We start from the raw sequence: 20,977 nt of genomic DNA, 5'->3' as shown, positions 1-20,977 counted from the left end.
TGCCCCCTTCATTCACGTACTTTGCTGTACACTTCATATGAAAGCATCACTCGGTTATCAGTTGACATCAGTGGGGTTATCTGCAGCAGGAGGGACGAGCTGAGGTGAAACATCGGCAATAAGAAGTCACGTGGATGTTTTTTCTTACATTAGCTGTTCAAAGCTATTTAAAGCAGCTTTAATCAGTGTGTTTACATTAATGAAATACAGAGCTACATGTGTATGAAAGGGTTTGTTAATAATGATGAGCCCCCAGTGAATTATCATCTGACTGTAGTTTTCCTTTATAACATTTTTCAGCTCGTCGTTTTAGTTTTTCTGGCCTGCATCTTTAACATAAAGGAAAAGTTTACACTCTTCAGGTGTATTAAGATGATTTAACTTACAGAAACTTACAGAAAAAAGTTTTTTTGTTGTTGTGCTGAGTGGAGTGATAAGCAACCTTCCTTATCATTGTCACCTTATTATCTGTATGTGCTTGTTCCCTGACTCACAGTAACACAGCACTCATAATTTTATGAGCTTCTCCTGATTGAGTGATACACACTCTTGGGATCATAAACAATTGCAGGAAGGTGGGGCATCAGAGAAAAAACATGTGGATGTGCGTATGTCCTTAATGGATCGTCCCAGGAATGCCTCGTGTACATAACTGACTCTCATCCGACCACCTAGCGCAGGCTGTGGTCCACCGGCGGAAAAACAAGTGATCCCGGCACGAGGTCAGAGAGAGTTTGCTTCCACCAAGTCAGTATGTCAGGGGAAGAAACCAAGACAGAGGTCTTCACGATAACGGAGTCAGGAGAGCAGGTAGCGGAGGGAGACACGAGCAGCGCAAACAAGAAGAGATGGATATTTGAGCAGTATGTGCAGCCCTGCCTGGCCGAGCTGTTTGGGACCACCCTGTTTGTATTTGTGGGGTGTGCATCTGTAATAGGGAATGTAGGAATAGTGAGTGTCCTTCAGCCTTCTGTGGCACATGGACTGGCCCTGGGAGTGCTCATCATGGTTTTTGGACAAATTAGGTACAGACTGATGACATTCAGTCTTTTTGTGTGTTTGAAATGTTTGCTATTCAGTGCTCGTGGACAGGTGTTATAATTAGAGATAGAATAAAATTCATTATTATCATTGTAGTGGGGGCCACTTTAATCCTGTGGTGTCTCTGAGCATCTACCTGTGTGGAGGGATGGAGCTGCGACTGCTGGTGCCTTATATCCTTGCTCAGATGGCTGGAGGGATGTCTGGTGCTGGTTTGGCCAAGGTAAGAAAAACCATGGAGGCCCATTTGTGCCAGTAAAACTAAAAGTTCAGGTCAGATTTTTAACCTATGTAGTCAGAATGTTGTTTTATGAGACAATAAGTTAATATATTAGATAATAAATCAAAATGTTGACTTAATATCTCTTAATTTTAACTTAGTAAGTCAAAATATTGACTCAACCATGCACTAAACAACCAGTAATCTTTATTCCTGGTATTCCGGTCTTGATTTCTTGGCATGCTTTGTCTGGTAGAAAAAAAAATCATAAATAAAATGGTTAAAATAACAGAAAACTATCCACTCAAGTTTATCATGCAGTGATGATGATTTACATTCAATCTGTTCTGCTTTCAGGCAGTGTTCCCCATTACCGTTTATAATAGTGCCCTTGGAGGAGCCTTTCTGCCCAACACCACAGATCTGGGAAAAACCACGCTTGTGGAGGCCATAATGACCCTGTTCCTCACCACGGTGGTGTGCATGGGAGCCGTCAACACCAAAACCCGCTCACCGTGGGCTCCTTTCTGCATCGGCCTCACTGTGACAGCCAACATATTTGCTGGGTGAGAGCCTCATTCCCAGCATCACCATTATTCCACTAATGTCTACCTGTCTTCCAGATCACAGCCGGATCCACAGATTGTTTTTTCCAGAAAAATGACTAGGATCCATATATATAAAGACATGAAAGGTTAACTGCCATATGCTCCATGAAGTACCAAACACTTCATTTATTTGTTTGAATGTCCCGTTATAATACTGACACCAAAATTCCAAGAAAATCCACAGATGATAAAAGTACTGTCCTCAGTGATAGCTACAGACCAAACCACACCCCTCCTCCACTCATGCATTTATTATCAGTTATCAGGCAGGTGCCAAGGTTCATTATTGGTTTTAATTATTACCTTGACAGGACTGACTGTCAGTTTACTGTTTATTATCTGCCTGGGGACAAATTTAAAATAACCATTTGATCCAAAACTGGCCCCTTGGAGTTTAATGTTATCATCATTAAATAACTGAATGTGTTATCACTGATGCATTCATGTGTACACAGCATTTGATCTGTTGCAGTGGGTTGGAGGTGTCTCTGCTGTTGAAAAGGTAACGGCTGCTTCACTCTGATCATTAGCTGTGTTTCAGTGTTGACCATGTGCTCACTCTTGTTTCAGAGGGTTGTTGTCTGGAGCCTGTATGAACCCTGCCCGAGCCTTCGGTCCTGCAGTGGCTGCCAACCAGTGGAATCACCACTGGATCTACTGGGTTGGGCCCACCTGTGGTGCACTGCTCACTGTCAGCTTCATCAGGTAAATGCAGTCGAGAACACACTGATAGATTAAGATGCAGATTCAATATTCTTTGTGTTTTTTTTCTCCCCACACCCTTAAGTTATTTGTATGTAAATCACAGTTGTGACAGGTGCCCTGTGGAGTTTTTGAGCACTAGTTTTGCTATTTGCTTTTTATGAGTGGGTCCCCACTTTGTTTGTATGAAAACTTTTGTTTTCATAATGCACACGTGTTCCCATCCTGCCACTGGTTTCACTCTGACAAACATGGCATGTTGGCATGTGCCAACATGTGCAGTAAAAGAGAAGACTGCTGTCACACAAACATGGACATAAACAATTCAGGACATTAAATAATTAAAAAAAAAAAAGGTTTTGCAAGTGTTTAGTGCAGAAGAAAATTTATTAGACTTTAAGGATACACATTTTAAATTCTGATTGTGATGGATAGTTCATTTGGTGATTTGATGATGTTGAATCATGTACAGTTCTGCCATGTCTGGCCAGTAACTGAAGTATCACTCTTTTCACAGGTTGGTGTTTGGTGACCACAAGACTCGACTTGTGCTGAAGTGAGTGTCTAAGTGAGACGCAGAGAGGACATCGATCGATGGCGGTTTTTCCATTTGGACATTTAAACATTCCACCATCAGTTAGACTGTAAAATTTAAATTCATCTGCAAAATGTGTGTAAATATATTTTGACTTGATTCACCTACAGTCATTGGCTCCTATACAATGACATATTTTTGCCTTTCAAGGTTCAATAAAGTGTTTGATGATATGATATGTAGGTGTCTGATAACTACTCCTAACTTGGACTTTACCTGTTTGATTACGGCTGGAAAAAGTCTGGAGGTGTTAGATAATAAATCCTGTGCACACAATTTGGTGCAAATGATCACACTTTTTTTGTTATATATTCACAGTCTTTTTGTGCTCATTGTTTGGGTCAAAGTCCTGAATGGAAAACCGTGCTTTGATAACTTTTATTACTTAAAACATGGTACAAGGACAGGGCACTGCACTATACAATAAAGCGAGATTAGAATCATAAACTAGTGCCCCTTCGGTCACAGACATCTTGAACACGACAGCCAGGCTCTTCTCTTCTTTTGTGAGGGTTCACAAGCTGAAAAAAGTTGAGGACCATTGGTTTAATATCATCTTTACTTATTTTATTTTATTTTTTAATGTCAAATCTTAATGCACAAAGTAACTGGAAAGTATAACTGCTCAATAAATGTGTAGTAAAAAATAATATAAGAGCATATAGCATGAGAATAACACATTTGGAGTGTAGAGTGCCCTACAATAGTGTAAAGTCTGTAGTCAAGGTCTATCTTATCTATATAGGTTAAAGTGGGTCCCTCCAGGTATGCCTGTGCATCCAAACAACACAGTGATAATGGTGAACTTAAGGCACCTTGTGGACTCCTCTGAGGACTAGCACACAGGTCAGACTATATTCGGGCAGGTGTTCCGCTGACATGAATGAATCTTAGAATATACTTCACCTTTGATTTTTTATGACTTGTGACGCAGTTCGAGTTCAGTGTGCCAGCTGCAGGTGATGATTATAAATAACCACAACAACCTGCAGTGCCATTGACTTAGTCTGCAGACTTCCACACAAGATCCAACAAGTGAAGAACAAAAATGGGAACAGAGAAAATGGAAATGGAAGACACAGACTCCACTCTCATGGAGAAGGGCAAGAAGCCGCCTATGTCCAAACCTCCCAACAGGTATGAGACGGTGTTCCAGCCCTGCCTGGCTGAGATAGTGGGGACCATGTTCTTCGTTTTCATCGGCTGTGTGTCTGTCATCGAGAACGTGCCGTCGGCTGGACGGCTGCAGCCGGCTCTGGTGCATGGACTGGCTGTGGCAGTGATGGTGGCTGTCATGGACAACATCAGGTAAAAGCCTGAGTTTAATGTGGAACAGAATCAAACTGTCATTGCATTAAGAGTATGAACGTTGCTTTGTGTTTTTCTGTGCTGTGTGCTATCTCTGCCACATAATGATTAACCTCAGCCAGACTCACACGTTTTGAGTGGAATGGGTCTCTGGCAGTTTGCTTAATTTCATCTTTTTAAAAACCAGCTTCCAATTGGCTCTCGAACTCTTCTTTGTCGCTCCTCTCCCTCCTTGCAGTGGCTCCCATTTCAACCCTCCCTTCACTATTGCCATCTATCTGTGTGGAGGCATGGAGCTGGTGATGGTGTTACCATATCTTGTCAGCCAGCTGATTGGGGGAGTGCTTGGAGCTGGAATGTCCAAGGTCATTTGAACCACTTAATAAGAAAAAACTATACTATAACAAATATTCATAAATGCTGCACATTTGGACTCTTTTGTACACACTTTGACACATAAAATAAAATTAAAATTAACCATAAATTCCTTACAAAGACTAAAATGTTGAGTTTCGCCCATTTCTTATAGATCATGACCCCTGCAGAGCGCTACAGGAATGCCACAGGAGCAGCGTTTGATATCCTCAAGTCAGAGAGCCAGCTGCCCGGGGCCATCTTTGGGGAGGTGGCCATGACCTGCCTGGTCACCATGGTGGTTCTGCTGGTGGCAGTAAATGGCAAGACAAAAACTCCACTGGCTCCTTTCCTGGTGGGCTGCACGGTCATCATCAACATCCTGGCAGGGTGAGATGACAAGGACAATGACCACAATGCAGTTTGTGTTGACAGTTTATTGAGTCTGCACTGTACTAAACATTTACACCTCTTTTGATTTCAAAGTCACCGACTCCTCCTAAAAAAGTCAGCTATTACGTCATAATTTTTTTAATCCTCCTTAGCACACCAGAATTACTTCTATTTTCATTATTGTTATGTATATACATATTATGTATATTATGAATTTTGTAAATTTTTGTATTAATATCTCCCATCCCACCACTAGAAAAACTGTCAAATGTGTATCCATGAAAATCTGGCTCAGTTTGACTGTACTGAAAATACAATTATTTTCAAATAACCACATCATTACTAAAAGAAATTTTTGAGGCTACATTTGTGTCACCAAAGATTTTTTTCTTGTTGGTGCAGAGGTGATGTATCAGGAACGTGTCTGAACCCTGCCAGGGCTTTTGGCCCAGCTGTGATGGCCAACTACTGGACCTACCACTGGGTCTACTGGGTCGGGCCCATAGGAGGAGGTCTGGTGGCAGCTGCTTTGCTCAGGTAAGAGAAGTTATTGGATGCTCTAAGTGAATAAATAAATAAAATGACATTAGAGATAACACCAGACTCACAGTGCCTTTCTCTCTGTTCTATTTCAGGCTCATTCTGGGTGATCATAAGTTACGACTCGTTATGAAATCATAACAGCTTCTATTGTGTGTTTATTGCCCAGGCTGCAATAAACCTGTAAACAATGTCTGCCTCATACCAGTTTTGAATCATGTCATAAAGTCATTTGGTCAGTTTGTAGTTTCCATTTTTTCCATATCAAACTGTTTTTTTTTTTCATATCAAACTGTTTGACCACTGTGTGGATTTTTCAGTATGAAATAAAGTATAAAAAACATTGATGATCTCTTCTTTTCCTAAAAAACTTTATAGCTACTGTTAGTTGTGCGGGTATTACGGGATGAAACATTTCAAGAGCCATAAAAGACACAGTCGTATGAGTTTTGGGGGGGATGCAGTTTATTTGTTCATTTTTCACCATGGGTTACATGGTCATGTGTGGCACACCGCATTCCCCACTGCGGGCAGCTCAGCGGTATCTCTCAGAGAGAGCCAGAGCCACGTTGGCCAGGAATTTATCCAGAGCGACGTGGGCCTCGGGGGTAAAGTCTTTAGGGAACATGGAGGAAATCACCACGAGAAGGCAGTGGGACAGGATCTGTGGACAGAGAAAACAATTTAACAACAAATATATGATGTGTATTACAAAAATCTATCTTAATAATTTAGCTAATTTCAATAGAACAAGATAAAAGTGAGTCACTTCCTCTTCCCTGTCTTGTAGCATGAAATCTCATAGTCATCTTATACATTTTGCTCCTAAATATGATCCAAGTAAAATCTCTAAACTAGAAAATATATCTCGAAAACAATAATGTGGGATTCTGTGATAGGATTTTCACTTATTTGTTTGTTTAACAGATATTAATATTTTGAAACTGCGATTTAATTGCTTGTTAATGTTGTTTTTTCCCCAGCATATGTGCGTAATTTGTGCGTAAATTAAGCTCCGCCTGTGCGTAAAAGTACCCACAAATGAGAGAAGATTTTAACTTTTGCAGAATATAAAAGTAATTACTATAACATGATTTTAGCACGTTACTGATATCATGATTTATTGATGCATATGATGTCAGTGACCCATGGTTCACCTTGAAGTTGGCCGGGTCCACTCTCATCTGGAAGGCGTGCTTCTCGCTGAGCTCCAGCAGGCCGTTGGTCAGGTCGTCAATCTTGGCAACAGCCTGACTAACTCCACTCATCACCTTCTTTCCGTGGGCCTTCACAGGGGCAGAACCGGGGCTCATGTCTGGCCAGTGGGAGAAGTAGGTCTTGGTTTGCGGGTACACGCTGAGCATCCTGTGGAGATGGAGAGATAGTGAATGCTGGGCATGTTGGGAACGTTGGAGAGCTGCGCCAACTGAGCATAAAGCAAACCAATAACAGTGCTCTCACTAGACCGGCTATACTGGCTATACTTTAAAAAGCTTTTTCTGTGCTGTGCCTGGGTTCTTATGTGCTCCAGTGGCGCAATCGGTCAGCGCGCGGTACTTATAAGACAGTATTCAGCCGAGTAATGCCGAGGTTGTGAGTTCGAGCCTCACCTGGAGCAGGAAGTTCCCTTTAGCTGTGACTCGAGATAATAACGTTTAACAAAATCTAATATAACCTTTTCTGATTCTTCTTTATGCCTCGGTGCTCTGAAAAGTATGTTCCTATAAGAGAGGTATCACAGGTTACAGCCGAGATTTTGTTGCATTGGCACTCCATCAGCAATAACCCTGATGTGATGTCTGTTATCAGTTAAACACTGTAGAAACAAAGTACAAATATGACATGAAACTACCTCTGATTTGAATTTGAAACATGAGTAAACATGACTCTCACCTGCCCATGGTATCAGCCCCAATCGCATCCAAGGACTTGGAGATTTTGGCCCACAGGGCCTTGACGGCAGCCTTGTCTTTCTCAGTCAAACTCATGTTAACTTGGCTCTCTCTACCTGATTCGGTTGGTGATCTCCGGTTAGTTTGGAGGTGTGCTTAAATTCAGTTGGCTCGGCAGTCACACCCACGGGAACTGATGCCAAGCCGCGTCCACTGACGCAGATCGGACCCTTCTTCCACGCCTGATTAGAAACTTCAGTGGCCGGACGCCAGCCTGAGAGGCGGTATCAGCTGGTCACATCGTGGGCGACAGTTGGCAAAAACATCATATAATGTGTAAGAGTGCCCTCATGTGAACTTAAGATTTGACATATAGAAGTTAGAGGTGAGGCAGAGTTGCCCCAGAGAACCCCCAGGTTCAGGAGGACGTTTCAGGTCAAAGGAGTCAGGAGCAGAGATGTCAGAGAGACAGATGGGTCTGTGCGTCAGTGCATGACGCGAAATGAATATCAGTAAAACAGATCTTGAAAAACAGATCAAATTAGAAGCTCACACTTGTACAGAGACTTCATTTCCACGTTCACGCAATAACCCCAGCGATTATAAGGTCTGAGGCACGTGGACCACGGTGACCCGCAACAATTTAAGCGAAAAAAAACAAAAAACGTAGAAGATAAAAAATACAGTTTGGATTCTTAAAAATAAATAAAATTAAATTAACATTTACATGACCTAAAAGCCAGTGCGGGCTTGCTCAGCAAATGTCGATCAATATAAACTCTTGCACCACAGAAGCAAAGTTCAACACATTTTCGCGCAGAGTGAGAATTTTCTGTAAGTGTGCTCCAAGTTACCCCAACACAGGCCTTATACAAGAAACTAGGTTTTAATTGCGTTTTTGTTTTTTAATGGCTCAAGGCTAAATAGACTCATTTGACCCATGAAGTGTATTTTGAGTGATTCGTTAAATCCCCACATAAAAAAAAAACATAAAAACATAGAATGAATAATGCTAGAAAATTATTGTGGGTCATTTAAGGACAACGGTTACAATGAAATCAGATGAATGGATGCACATTTTGCAACTTGATCAAAAAAGAAAAAAAAAAACCCCAGAAAGGAACATTTATTTCCGACATTTCCTCCAGCAGGCTGCGTGTAATTCATTAATCATTTTCATAAAACACAAAAAAGAAAAAAAAATGATTCCTTATCACGGTGCAGCTGTTTGAGCAGTGTAAGATTTATCAGTGATTTATTTTTTTTAATTGGAGCATTTTTGGCTCCGGACATATATTTATTTCCTATCGTTGGGTAGAAATAGGGCTCATAACTCTTTATCACAGAGCTCAAGTATTTTCTTAATCAAAACATATGTTGAATGTGTGCACCGGGTGCTTGGGTGGAGGGGCCGCTGCTGCAAGATAACACCAGTGTGGTTTCATAGATAACGCTCATGGCAAGAAACTGCCTGGCAAACACACAAATTTGAGTGAATTCACTGACATTTAAAAATAAGACTCACTAAAGCTGATTTTCTTTTATTTTTCCTCAAGAAATTCAATTTCCTGTTTTAATCAGTCATGTCATTGATATCAAATTATTGAAAATCGTTGCAAATCCTTTTTTAAATCTTCTTTGGGAAACAGTTGAATTGCATTTAGTAGTATTGCATTTATTTCTTACACCTGTTATTCAGGGTTTCTCTGTCTTCACTCAAATATTAACACCTGCTTTGGTATTTTAACAAATACATTCAAAAGACTTCAGCAAAGGCAGATCCGGATTCAGTTACTGTTCTGAGAGCTGAAAACGAGGCCTGTCCTGCAGGTTAAATTAGATTCAAGGAGTAGAAGGAGGATTTTCACAATTGCAGCCTGTTAAAAATAGGAAAACTAGAATTTAAAGAGTTGAGTTTTTTGCCATGATTTGAAGTTCTGACCCTAAATAAAGTTTCTAACTTGCATAGTTTTTCCTTCACACACGTATAAGACCTCTGTTGCTTTTTTTTTTTTTTTTGGACACTGTATTTCAGAGCACTAAATCACCCCCATACACCTGCAAATTGCAAAAATAATTTTAAAAATGTGTTCTGTTTTGATCTTTATAAATCTGTAAGACTATCAAAGCATCCAGAAACTTCTGGAGAAGTCTGAGGGTTTATCTGAGACGCTTCATCTCCAACCTATCACAGCTGCTTTCCCCTTCAGGGCGGGGGGAGCTTTGAGACATTTAAATAGACCTAGGTCGAACTGAAGAACTATTCAGCCTTTTTGTTTGAAGCCTGAACAAAAAAACAATAATCAACCATGGTTGAGTGGACTGAGCAGGAGCGCAGCATCATCACCGGCATCTTTTCCAGCCTGGACTATGAAGACATCGGCCCCAAGGCCCTGGTCAGGTACGGAGAACACTGCTCTTTAAACACAAATGCACTGAGTGTTTTTTCTGAAAAATGCATTAAAACCTTAACATGCAAAATACACAATCTCCTCTGGTGCCAATTCCCCGCTGCTTTGTTGCCAACTTACCTGCGTCCTCCCCTGCAGGTGTCTGATCGTGTACCCCTGGACTCAGAGGTATTTCGGCTCCTTCGGCAACCTCTACAACGCCGAGGCCATCAAGACCAACCCGAACATCGCCGCACATGGAATCACTGTGCTGCACGGTTTGGACCGGGCTGTGAAGAACATGGACAACATCAAGGCCACCTACGCCGAGCTGAGCGTCCTGCACTCCGAGAAGCTGCACGTCGACCCCGACAACTTCAGGGTAAAGTTTCACCATCCTGATTATTGGGGGGGGGAAAGGAAATCAAGGACTTTTCCATCACAGAAAAAAATCTATATTCCCCAGGAAAAATACGACAAGTCATGCCCAAATCTAAGCCAACAGATATATATTTAAATCCTTGTATGTGCACAAACATTTTAGAAAAGTTTTCCATGACACAAAATGTACTTAATCCAAATCATTGCAGACGACTTTTACTTAACTCTACATGTAAAAGGCATCTAATTATTTTTCTTCCCCTCTTTACAGCTGCTGGCTGACTGCCTGACCATCGTCATTGCCGCCAAACTGGGAACTGCATTCAACCCAGATACTCAGGCCGCCTGGCAGAAGTTCTTGGCCGTGGTGGTGTCCGCTCTGGGAAGGCAGTACCACTAAACCCAGCAGCCTCCGCACCTGAAGGAGATCTCTAACCTCTGTTTTACATGTGTTATGTGTCTCCTCCATGAAGAAATAAAGGCTCACCAATGCAAAGTGTATTCGTTTACGCTGTCTTTCGTGAGTGCGTAATTACGCACAGCCATGATATATTTGGTAATGGTTGAGGCGGGTGTACAGGCACAGCTATAGCCCCTAATAAGAAATCACCATTCCACATTATCCAAAAAAGTCATAATTTGAGTTAATGATACTGTGTGTGAAAATATTTCAATAAAAATGATAAGAATGATTAGAGACTGTAAGTGCAGGCTCTCTATAAATGTATACTGACTATACGGATTGGGTTTTTTGGGGTTTTTGTGACGCGTGAACTCTTCATGTATTTCCACTATCTCAGACTGCAGTGCAAACCTGATAAGAGCCCCAGGCCTGACGCCTCAGTGCGAGGAGTGATGCTCAAAGACACATGAGGACACCTGGCACCTGAGAGAGAGAAGCAAACTGCCAGCTTCATTTCCTCGGGCTCTGAGAGAAGGACACATTTTTTTCTGCCATGTTAATACATTTTGTTTGTTTGTTTGTTTTTCATCCCAGCAGGGCAGAATTTAAGTTCTGAGTGAGTGATAAAAATGTGTTAGTGTAAAGTAGAATAATACAAAAACTGAACATAATTCAAAAATTAAAACCAAATACATAAAAAAGAAACGTGAAAATGAGTTTAAAAACAATCCTACTGAAACTTCCATGGACATTTAAAAAAAAAATACTTACTCAAGACTCAAGAAAATGCTGCTGCTTGCTGCAGCTGATTTAATAAGCTTCCCCAGCTGATGTCTTGGCCCCACCCATTTCATGCCCCCCCCCCCCCCCACCCCCCACCCACTGACCCCAGCCACCACAGATCCCGCGAGAGATTAGTTTTTCAAATTCATCAATACACCCAGAGAGGGGTAGTGTTCTAGCAGTAACCGACAAAAGAGTGTGCAATTTCCTGTTGAGTCCAGCAGGTGGCACCATTTGTACGTCCAATGAAAGTGAGGCACTTCCCTTTAAGTTTCAGTTTAAAGTTTCAGGTCTTACCAAATTTTGTTAACAGTTCATTTGATATCGGAAAACACTGATTTAGTTGCAGGGAACATCTCAGCATTTTTATTTTTTATTTATTTTTGCCTCATCACAGTATGAAAATTTAATCATGCTTCCACAAAATCAAATTCATAATTTTGTAGTAAATGTCACCTGTGTCTGTAGTTTCTGATCTTGTGATAAGGCTGTTGTCTTTTGAATATGTAGGCAAATGTCAGTGGTCTGGAGTTTTCATGGAACAAATCTAGGAAATAAGAATAAGAGCCCAAGTTATCAGAGGAATGCCACTTCCAGCATCAGAGATTACTTTTTTTTTAAGTCAGGAAAAGAAGCTCGTTCTGCTGATTAAAGCTGTCATTTCATTTTTTTTAAATATACTTCTTCTTGTTCTGAATTTTGCATCCCTGTCTGAGAGTTTCAAAAAAGGCAAAGCCAAACAGCATCTTACCACATGATGGTGCTGTCACAATATACGTAACAACCTGGTCAGTTGTATAGGAAATGGTCATTTAGAGGGTTTAATCTAATGTTTACTGTACGTTCATAGAGTCCTTCCCTACATTCTCAGCAGCCATTTTCTCCCATTTTTTTCTGTCATGGTATGAAAATCAACTTATAGAACACTTAAAGTTTATGAATTAGAAATCCATCAGTGTGATGCAGGTACATGTTGAACATTGTTTCTTTTGATCAACTGTATATAGAAATGGACCGTGGGAAAAAAAAAAACATGTAGCACCTGAGACATGGCCATAAACTGTATATAAAGACATATAAAGTCTATGGCCACAGACCATGGAATTATTTTTAGGCATAATTAAGTTCTAAAGGTCTTTACACTGACACAACACGACAAAATGGAGCATTTTAATTGCACATTTTTATTATTACAAAACATCATCACGATAACAACTACACATACATAAATATTCCATATCATAAAGCATCATAAATGTCTTATATACTCCCTATAAACACGTGGCTGGGTCTCATCTGTATTTCTCGGCGAGCACGGCTGCGAAGGCCGACAGGTACTTGTCCATCGCCGCGTGTGCAACCGGTGTGAAGTCTTCGCCCATGTGACAGGCCAGGGTGACGAGCATACAGTGTGAGAAGAGCTGCCGGAGAGGTGAAGGTTTGTTACTGACAAAGAACTGATGAGGAGTAAACAAATGGAACAGGTGAAGACTTTGCCTGCTTAAAAAAGACTGGTGTGTACAGTGTGTCACCTGAACGGGTTGTTCATTCAAGCAAAAATGAACTCTTTCACAGTAAAAGCACATCAGTGGCACATCCTCTTCATGTCTGTCATTAGATTTAGTCTGAGCTTATTTTATTTTGTGATGGGTTTATTTGCCAAAAACATAGAAAATATATGAGAACAGTTTTTTTTTACAGTATATAGAAAGCAGGTATATAGTATATAGAAAATATATGGCATATAAACACTGCCTTTGAGAAGGACTCTGACTGACATGTTGCTTTTGAAGCTCTATAAAAGTCCTACTGACCTCACTGGGGTTTGGTCTTGGAGTTTACATAAGAGAAATGTCATTGCCATACTTAAATAATAACATAGGACACAACGAGCATTTCAATACACCGATCAGTTTAGATCAATTAGTAGAATTGCTGCTCTGTCTAAGGACCTGCACCTTGAAGTTAGTCGGGTCTATCCGGAGTTGGTAGGCATGCAGGGTTTGGAGAGGAGCCAGGGTGACGGTCAGCTGACTGATGTTTTTGGCTCCCTCTGCTATGGCCAGGACAATCTTCTTCCCGTGAGAGAGCAGATGAGGGGAGCTGGCACTGATGTCTAGATGGGAAAAGTACGTCTTGGTGCCTGGATAGGAGGCAAACATCCTACAGAAGAAGGGAAGCGTGACATTCATTTGAACGGACATGGACTTCTGTCAGTGTTGCCCACCTCTGAAACACCACAGGCATCAGAGCAGTTGATGCATGGAGCTGCTTCTCCTTTCTGCCACCACCACTGCCGTCCTTATTATTATTACCCCAGTGTGAACTCACAGCCCACTCATTTGTACACCTCATTACACTATTCACAGACCACTAGCAGCAACTAGAAACCATTCCGTGAGGTATAATAAATTAGAGTAAATTCTTAGTAATGCATCAGCCTTAGTGTAATTTTATTAATTAATTTGCTTGCTCTCCACAACACCACTTTCTCATAACGGATTTATATACTGCAACTAATTACTTTATTAATAGTTAGCAAATCATTTATCAGTGCTCTATTGCCACCTTTTGAATAAATATTAACAACTTGTCAATAAATGGTTACATATAATCGATTCCATAGAACACATGTTGATAAAGTCATAAATAAAGGGTCATGGGGGTTTCACTTTTAAATAAAACAGTATTAAGTCAATAGTAGGGGCCTATATATTCATAAAGGAGCATTTATGAACACACACACACCAGACTGTCTCTGTATCTTACTTCTTATTTGATCTATTAGACACACTCTATTGAGAAATGTAACAGTTTATTCCAAATACAGCAGATTTATATTTTAGAAGTGTTTACACGGCAGTGTGAACCTACCTAAGAAGCGCATCTGACCCAATATCTTCGGCCACAGGAGTCAGCTTTTCCCATATTTCTGCAATTAACTCTTTCTCCCTCTTTGAGAGCATGGCAGCCTGTTACACTCAACAATGGAGAATTATCCAGAGTATGAGATAACTTTAACTTTCTCAGAGAGAGAGAGAGAGAGACAGATTTGCAACAGGTGTGCGTAAAAGGAATTAATCAACCATTTTACCACAACATTAACGCAGTTCACCTGAGAAAAACGCAGACAAAAAAAATTGGTGAGTGAAGGAGATGAAGTAACAATTCCTCCTGTGTGAAGAAAACGAGGTAAAGGTCTCAGGCAGCAGCCTTGTTGTTTCCCTCCTCTGCGTTATCGGACAGCAGCCAGGGCAGGGTGGGGACTCCGCACCGCAGCGCTATCTGCGGCTTTACGTGCGTCACGGGACATTTCTTCCATATCATGAACATGGCTGACATGAAAATTCAGCTGCCGGGGGGGTTTTCCAGTCTTGGAAAAGGTGTTTAATAAGTTTAGATGCTGTTCATTCGTCTCAGTCACCTAGATTAACGTAAAAATAAAAATATACGGCTTAAAAAATGTTAACTTCCCCAATTGTTTTTCTCTCATCTCAGGCAATAAAACTGAGTCTTGTTTAAATATTGTTAAATAGACAGGATTCAAGCCATGCACTTTTAATCCTTTGGATTTTGTGACAATTTCTCTTTCTACTTCCCTGGCTTGGTAATAGATTATACAGTGTTTAACATGAGTCAGGAATTTCAATGCTGATGATATTTTTGCATTTCTGGAGCAGGTTTTTTCTGCAGATAAAACCCTTCAGCTGCTGCTATCTGCTGCTCCATAAGCTGCTGGTCAAGAGACAGTGGGCGTGAGGCCCAGCCTGCATCAGATACCATTGTGACGACCATAACATTGCATTTACGCAGAGAAGTTTACCTTTTGCTGTTCACATCCAGTTTGTGTCTTTGAACCGACACCAGCACATATAAATTTAGGGACATGCACTATGTCATGTCAGTTTGTATTATAGTGCAAAAATACAATTAGTCATATTATCACATACCAAATGCCACCGAGTGAATGTGGCTTTCTGGGGTCCCCTGGGTGTCTGGGGCCTCAGGACAGTTACCCACTGACATGTAAATGTATGTGTCACTTGAACTGTTCAAACATGAAACATAGGAAACATGAAGACACCACATAACTACACACGAGTCAGCAGATCAGGTTTTATAGAGAACTGTACTGACTGTCAATAATAAAGCAAACAGCAGCAACAATGCATTTCAGGTGTTTTTCATATGTAGGAGGAAAGAAATTCAACATGTTCCACAACACAGCTCCCAGTAGGTTTAAATGGATTAAAGCTATTGAACATTGCTCATCAAGAAATGACAAAAGCTCTTTGACTTTTGACACGATTCTGTGATTAAAGGTGTATCAGTGTGGTGATGGAAAACCTGCTGAAACCTCCAGGGGGAACTTCACAGGAGAGAACACAGGCTCATCGGTCGGGTGAGACAGGGTAGCCTGTACCTGTGAGCTTATCACATAGGAACCTCCCATCTCCCCCAGAAGGCTGTACAGTAATTATGGTGACCTTGCATGAACGCCTCCCCCTCTGCCCACCGATACGTGTGTGTAAGACATGAAGCAGTCTCTGTTTTTAAAACTCCTGTTGGTTTTATTACAGCAATGGTCCTTTGACTCTGGTGTTTGATGGTGTAGATTCTCACTATAATATACAGACTGGTAAAGTTGTTAATGTTTACATAATGTTTACAACACTGACAGCAACAAACATGTTCATATTTTGAATTATTCTCGCTTCAGATATTTCGTAGATTCATTAAGAACGTGTGACTCCTGTTATGGATCCAACACAAATGCAGCTCTTTATTTTAATATATGTAGACTTAAATAATTATGCAGCCAGTGAACTGATGAAGGCTGACTCAGCATAACAAGGGGATCACATGGTCTGCACAGTCATGCACTTTGTTTCAGTGTGGTACACTGTTCGCATCTACCACATATCAAACACACAACTACAGTGATATAAAGTGAGAAGAAATCTCTGTTTAACAGGACATTAAACTGTTTGGTTTTTTTACATTATTATACTCTTATTCGTAATTTGTTGGCTCAGAGGTTTTTTTCTTCTAAAGTCACATATATCACACAGATTCTAAAAAGCAAGAGCAACACTGAACATGTTGTTCTGAGGCTTTAAAGAGTCTTTGAACACTGAGCATTTACAGAAGTTGATTAAAAATATGGAGGTAATCAGAAAGTAACGTGTTGCCCAATAGGTGGCACTGATGTGACTTTATGATCTCTGGTCTTCACTATATATATATATACACGTGAAATGCAGGGCTAATATTTGTAATGGATTGTTTCTGCATAAATACATTCCTAATCTAAAAAAAGGAAAAAAAATACTCGATACTTCTGCATGCTGTTGGTCCACTGTGTTGATGAAATGTAAAGGCTGTGGTTTCTCTTGCTTCATATTCATGACCTGATTCTTTTGTGGGTCAGTATGAGGCCACAGAACTTCATAAACTTCATGAACTACATGGACTGTTCTCTTCATCAGATCACATGACAAGAAATGACTCGATTCATTCACCACATTTCAAACAAATATAACCAAAAATGTGTTTAACATCTCCTCTTAATTCCTTTATTGCTCCACAGGTTGAAGATATGAGGTAATAAATAAATAAATAAGGTTTCTTCTAATAATATTGCATCAATTCATACTTTTTGGTTTACTCATTTATTTATTTATTTAGTCAAGAAAGAAAGAAATTCAAGCCCTCCAACTCTTTCCAATCAATATTCAGTTTAGAGCTCAACAGAGGTCAATTTATTTTTAGGTTGCGTTTTTAAAAGTACAAACAACATTTAAAAAAAAATGCAGTTAACAACAAACATCAAACAAACCAGGCTGAAAAGGGGAATCGTTTCCTTATTTGAATGAAAAGATTTCCCTCTAATGTCTGTAAAAGTCTCCTGAAGCGTGAACGCACCTTGTAAACCTCTGCTATTTCTCACTCACACTGATTATCCTCAAAGCCTGTTTTCTGCAGCTACGCATTGTAATCAGTTCTTACAAAAGGAAAGCAGTTCTCTGTATGTGCTGCACGTAATGTGACTCTCACTCAGTGTGCAACACAACAGAAAGCAAAGAGTGATGGAGTGAACAGAATCTGGAAACAGGAATTCATTGCACAGGCTGCACGTGGACGGATGCTTGTGTGCTTGTGTACCTGCGTGTGTGTGTGTGTGTGTGTGTGAACTGTAAATTAGCTTAACCTGTCAAACATAATGAAACCACAACTGACGCACAGAAATATAAAACTGAAGCAAAAATATACCTTCAGAGAAACTCTATCAATTCCAAAATACAACCCCAGCACAGACACCCTCCCAGTGTCTGTACCGGTATCTCACATGAACAGTAGTCAGGCCCAGTCCCTCCTGACCTGGGCCCATTTGTCAGAAAGCTTGCCAGCACTGCTTCCTGTCCTGGCCTCCAGCAGGAGGAGGAGGTAGGAGTTAAAGTGATGCAGAGCTGCATGTAACCAAGCAACCTGCAACCAAACCTGCAACAGGAGGAAATGTGGTCTCTAATACTCAGAAAACACGCAAACACTTATGAGTTTATTCACACACACAACTCACACGTTCAGACCAATACAGAGGAAGATTCAACACAACCTGTGCTCTCTGTCAGGGAGGCTTTCAGCACTCATCTTCCTGCTTAAATGTTCAACACAATGAACTGTGCAATTTTTTAAGCATTAATATATCTCAGTTCAACAAACGAGAGTAATAAATAATAAATAGCTTTCAAGCTTTGGGCTAAACAGAACTGTTTTTCTGTTCTGCCTTTTGAATTAGTTGCAGATCCTCTGATTTTTACTTTGTGTTGTTTTTCTAAATTAAAAACCAAACTTGAAACAATCTGTTCCCTTTGTCTTTCCCAGTCTTCTTGATAAGCAAAGCTACATATTGACTGTACAGACATGAAAGTGGTATCAATGTTCTCAATTAACTCTTAGTATTAATAGCTGATCAGAATCTGCACACATGAAATAAAAAAAAATCATATTTGTTTTAGATAAAAGAAAAATCAGCGGGAGGATTTGTGTCATCATGTACATTTGTTGTGGTTTCCTTCAGTGCTGTGAAGTCAGTTGATTGTAAGCAGCCTGCCCAGCCCTGAGACACTGTCTTTATCACAAAGGAATAAAAATGAAAATTTAAATACCTTTTCATACCAGATTGTCCTTCATCCCACAGATTGCATGATATTGTTAGTGTAAATCTCCCACTGAGGCACGATGAAAGCTCAGCGGCTTTCTTTCTTTCTTCAGTGGTTATGGTATGGTATGTTACTACACACTGTACAAACACTGCTTCACATTACTCTTCTCACTGTCAGTGTCGCATTTGTGCTCTGCACCTGTAAAGATAAAGCATCTGCCAAAACATGCACATGCACACATCAAATTTGTGGATGAAAAAAAAAAAAAAGCAGACTTTGTGTTTGAAGGTCTATTGTCTGTTGCCATGAGGCAGGCATTACTCTGCAATTCACCACCACACCAAAAGTGAGATTTCATCCCTAACACACCCAGAAACACCTGGCCAGGCTTGTGTGGAGCACAAATATGATCCTTTATTCTGCGCTGCATCTCGTGCGCTGTCTTTTCACATCTGACGACCATATTGTTGCAAGGACCTGAATGTTTTAGTGAGCGGCGGGGGTGGTGACAGACGGTGGTTAGGTGAATCCATCAAAAGTCTCTGTTGGCTGTAGGGTGGGTGAGGACAGTAAAGAGATCTAAGGGGTGGTCGGAGGAACAGGACACCGAGCCTGCAGGGGAGAGCGATTCAGGAAGGGAATAAACCACAACTGCTGCACCGCCCACGTGTTCTGGAAGAGTTTTCTAACAAGAAGAAATGGCTAAAATTGAAGTTTATGTGCAGCATGCAGTTTGTATCAGTGCAGGAGGATCTTCCTCCTCCTTGTGGGAGTCCTTCAAAGTGAACACTTCAGACATTTTGAAGCATTATACTCTCTAATATTTTAGACCCCCGGCTGTGTTGTGTTATGGATATTGACAAAGATTCCCCTGCTGTAGTGTCAATGAGAAAGAGAAATTACAGTTAATGAGCCAGCGTTGTATTGTGTTGTGGTGTGTGTGTGTGTGTGTGTGTGTGTGTGTGTGTGTGTGTGTGTGGGGAGCAGTTCAATTACTTGTGAACTGAACTGGAAAGTACCTAACTCTCATCTGCTTGTTCAAGTATCATAAACAAGGTCACTTCTGACTAACTGATACTAAAGAGTTTGTCAAGCAGAGCAGACACGGAGCAAACATTTATATGTTTCTAATTAAATTTGACTCAAATCCCTCTTCATGTGTACACGTTTGTCTGTGTGTTAGCCCTGTGACAGACTCATAATGGCGTGGGGGAAATAAATGAACACCAGGTGACCACTGAGACGTCTTTGTAGATGTTGGCTCTTAGCTGAGTCCTTATTCCTTATATCCTTTTTCCCAGCAACTGAAGCAGTTCTCTAAACGCAAGCCTAATGTTCTGTTTGTGTTTGGGATCCTCTCTGACAGCTCAGAAACATACCAGATACTGTTTTATCAGTGTGTTACTCGATAATTTACCCTCATTTTATAAGAATTGCTCAGAAACATAATGTTGAATATGCTGAATATGTTTCAGAGGTCAGCAAAAACAACACTAACAAAAAAAAAAAAAACCGTTTGTTTGGACTCTCAAAGACTTTACCTGTAACACATGGTTGAATATGTTGGCTTTACAGATGTGATTTAAATCTGGGAATGGTTGACATGAGTTTTTACACAGCACCAAGCCATGCGTCTGGAATCTCAGACAAATTTATTTGGATTTATGTTATTTTTATTGTTTCACGGAGTGAGACGTCTCTGAGGTTTAACTGACTCCAACCAGAAATAAAGTCACTAATTACAACAAGCGCGCAGATTTTTAACAGGGTCCGCTTAGACACTCTGCAGACTTGTAGTTTCTCAGTATCACCGCTAGGCGGCACTGTGACGCCCGCCGGCGAAGCGGCAGTCATTCGGTCTTTCGGTCAGTCGGCGTCCTGTCATCCAGCAGCGGCAGCAGTTGCAGCAGCACGGTGGGCGGGGGACAGACAGACAGAAGGACATACAGACAGAAGGACCAGGTGTGCTTCATACAAAACCGAGGTGTCGGTTGACCGATATTTCACATCTTTATGACACGTGAACACCGCCCTCGTTCACATCTGGAGCTCGCGCTTGATAGTGAAACTACTCTTCCTCGTGGACTCGTGATGTGTAGCGGAGATAACTTATGAAGTGACCGGCGGTAGCGTCTCACCGGTGGAGCCGTCGGTGCTGTGCTGGGCTGCAGGAGCCGGACTCAGTTTGAAGGTAAGCGGCG

General features: G+C 40.9%; 6 protein-coding genes and 1 non-coding gene across 7 annotated transcripts in view; 5 read left to right on the top strand and 2 right to left on the bottom strand.

Annotated features, from left to right (window-relative positions):
• Positions 1-738: 738 nt before the first annotated feature.
• Positions 739-3,207, top strand: LOC121201363 (aquaporin-8-like). Its single transcript, XM_041067172.1, has 5 exons — positions 739-1,025; positions 1,138-1,264; positions 1,619-1,827; positions 2,440-2,574; positions 3,089-3,207. Exons 1-5 carry the CDS (start codon positions 754-756, stop codon positions 3,129-3,131), a joined length of 786 nt encoding a protein of 261 aa, XP_040923106.1. The 5' UTR covers positions 739-753; the 3' UTR covers positions 3,132-3,207.
• Positions 3,208-4,214: 1,007 nt separating this feature from the next.
• Positions 4,215-5,902, top strand: aqp8a.2 (aquaporin 8a, tandem duplicate 2). Its single transcript, XM_041067173.1, has 5 exons — positions 4,215-4,474; positions 4,713-4,839; positions 5,004-5,218; positions 5,624-5,758; positions 5,857-5,902. Exons 1-5 carry the CDS (start codon positions 4,215-4,217, stop codon positions 5,900-5,902), a joined length of 783 nt encoding a protein of 260 aa, XP_040923107.1.
• Positions 5,903-6,246: 344 nt separating this feature from the next.
• Positions 6,247-7,766, bottom strand: hbae5 (hemoglobin, alpha embryonic 5). The gene is made up of 3 exons (XM_041066995.1): positions 7,655-7,766; positions 6,919-7,126; positions 6,247-6,425 (listed from the first exon to the last, which is right to left on the bottom strand). Exons 1-3 carry the CDS (start codon positions 7,747-7,749, stop codon positions 6,297-6,299), a joined length of 432 nt encoding a protein of 143 aa, XP_040922929.1. The 5' UTR covers positions 7,750-7,766; the 3' UTR covers positions 6,247-6,296.
• On the top strand, positions 7,286-7,379 carry trnai-uau. The gene is made up of 2 exons: positions 7,286-7,323; positions 7,344-7,379. It is a non-coding gene; the product is annotated as a tRNA-Ile (tRNA).
• Positions 7,767-9,901: 2,135 nt separating the features above from the next.
• LOC121201199 (hemoglobin subunit beta-1-like) lies at positions 9,902-10,941 on the top strand. The gene is made up of 3 exons (XM_041066909.1): positions 9,902-10,054; positions 10,203-10,425; positions 10,696-10,941. The coding sequence occupies exons 1-3, from the start codon at positions 9,963-9,965 to the stop codon at positions 10,822-10,824; spliced, it is 444 nt and encodes a 147-aa protein (XP_040922843.1). The 5' UTR covers positions 9,902-9,962; the 3' UTR covers positions 10,825-10,941.
• Positions 10,942-12,778: 1,837 nt separating this feature from the next.
• Positions 12,779-15,134, bottom strand: zgc:163057 (uncharacterized protein LOC563335 homolog). Its single transcript, XM_041066473.1, has 3 exons — positions 14,485-15,134; positions 13,569-13,773; positions 12,779-13,031 (listed from the first exon to the last, which is right to left on the bottom strand). Exons 1-3 carry the CDS (start codon positions 14,574-14,576, stop codon positions 12,903-12,905), a joined length of 426 nt encoding a protein of 141 aa, XP_040922407.1. The 5' UTR covers positions 14,577-15,134; the 3' UTR covers positions 12,779-12,902.
• A 5,518-nt stretch (positions 15,135-20,652) lies between these two features.
• rhbdf1b (rhomboid 5 homolog 1b (Drosophila)) overlaps positions 20,653-20,977 on the top strand; it is a 33,951-nt gene continuing 33,626 nt past the window's right edge. Inside the window, exon 1 of the mRNA XM_041029286.1 lies at positions 20,653-20,967. The gene's annotated coding sequence lies outside the window, so the exon portion shown is untranslated. The remainder of the gene's footprint in view (positions 20,968-20,977) is intronic.

Source organism: Toxotes jaculatrix, chromosome 21 (assembly GCF_017976425.1).
Source record: "Toxotes jaculatrix isolate fToxJac2 chromosome 21, fToxJac2.pri, whole genome shotgun sequence".
Lineage (NCBI taxonomy): Eukaryota > Metazoa > Chordata > Actinopteri > Toxotidae > Toxotes > Toxotes jaculatrix.
Note: the sequence above shows the minus strand (reverse complement) of the source record. Positions and strands in the feature narration are given on the sequence as shown.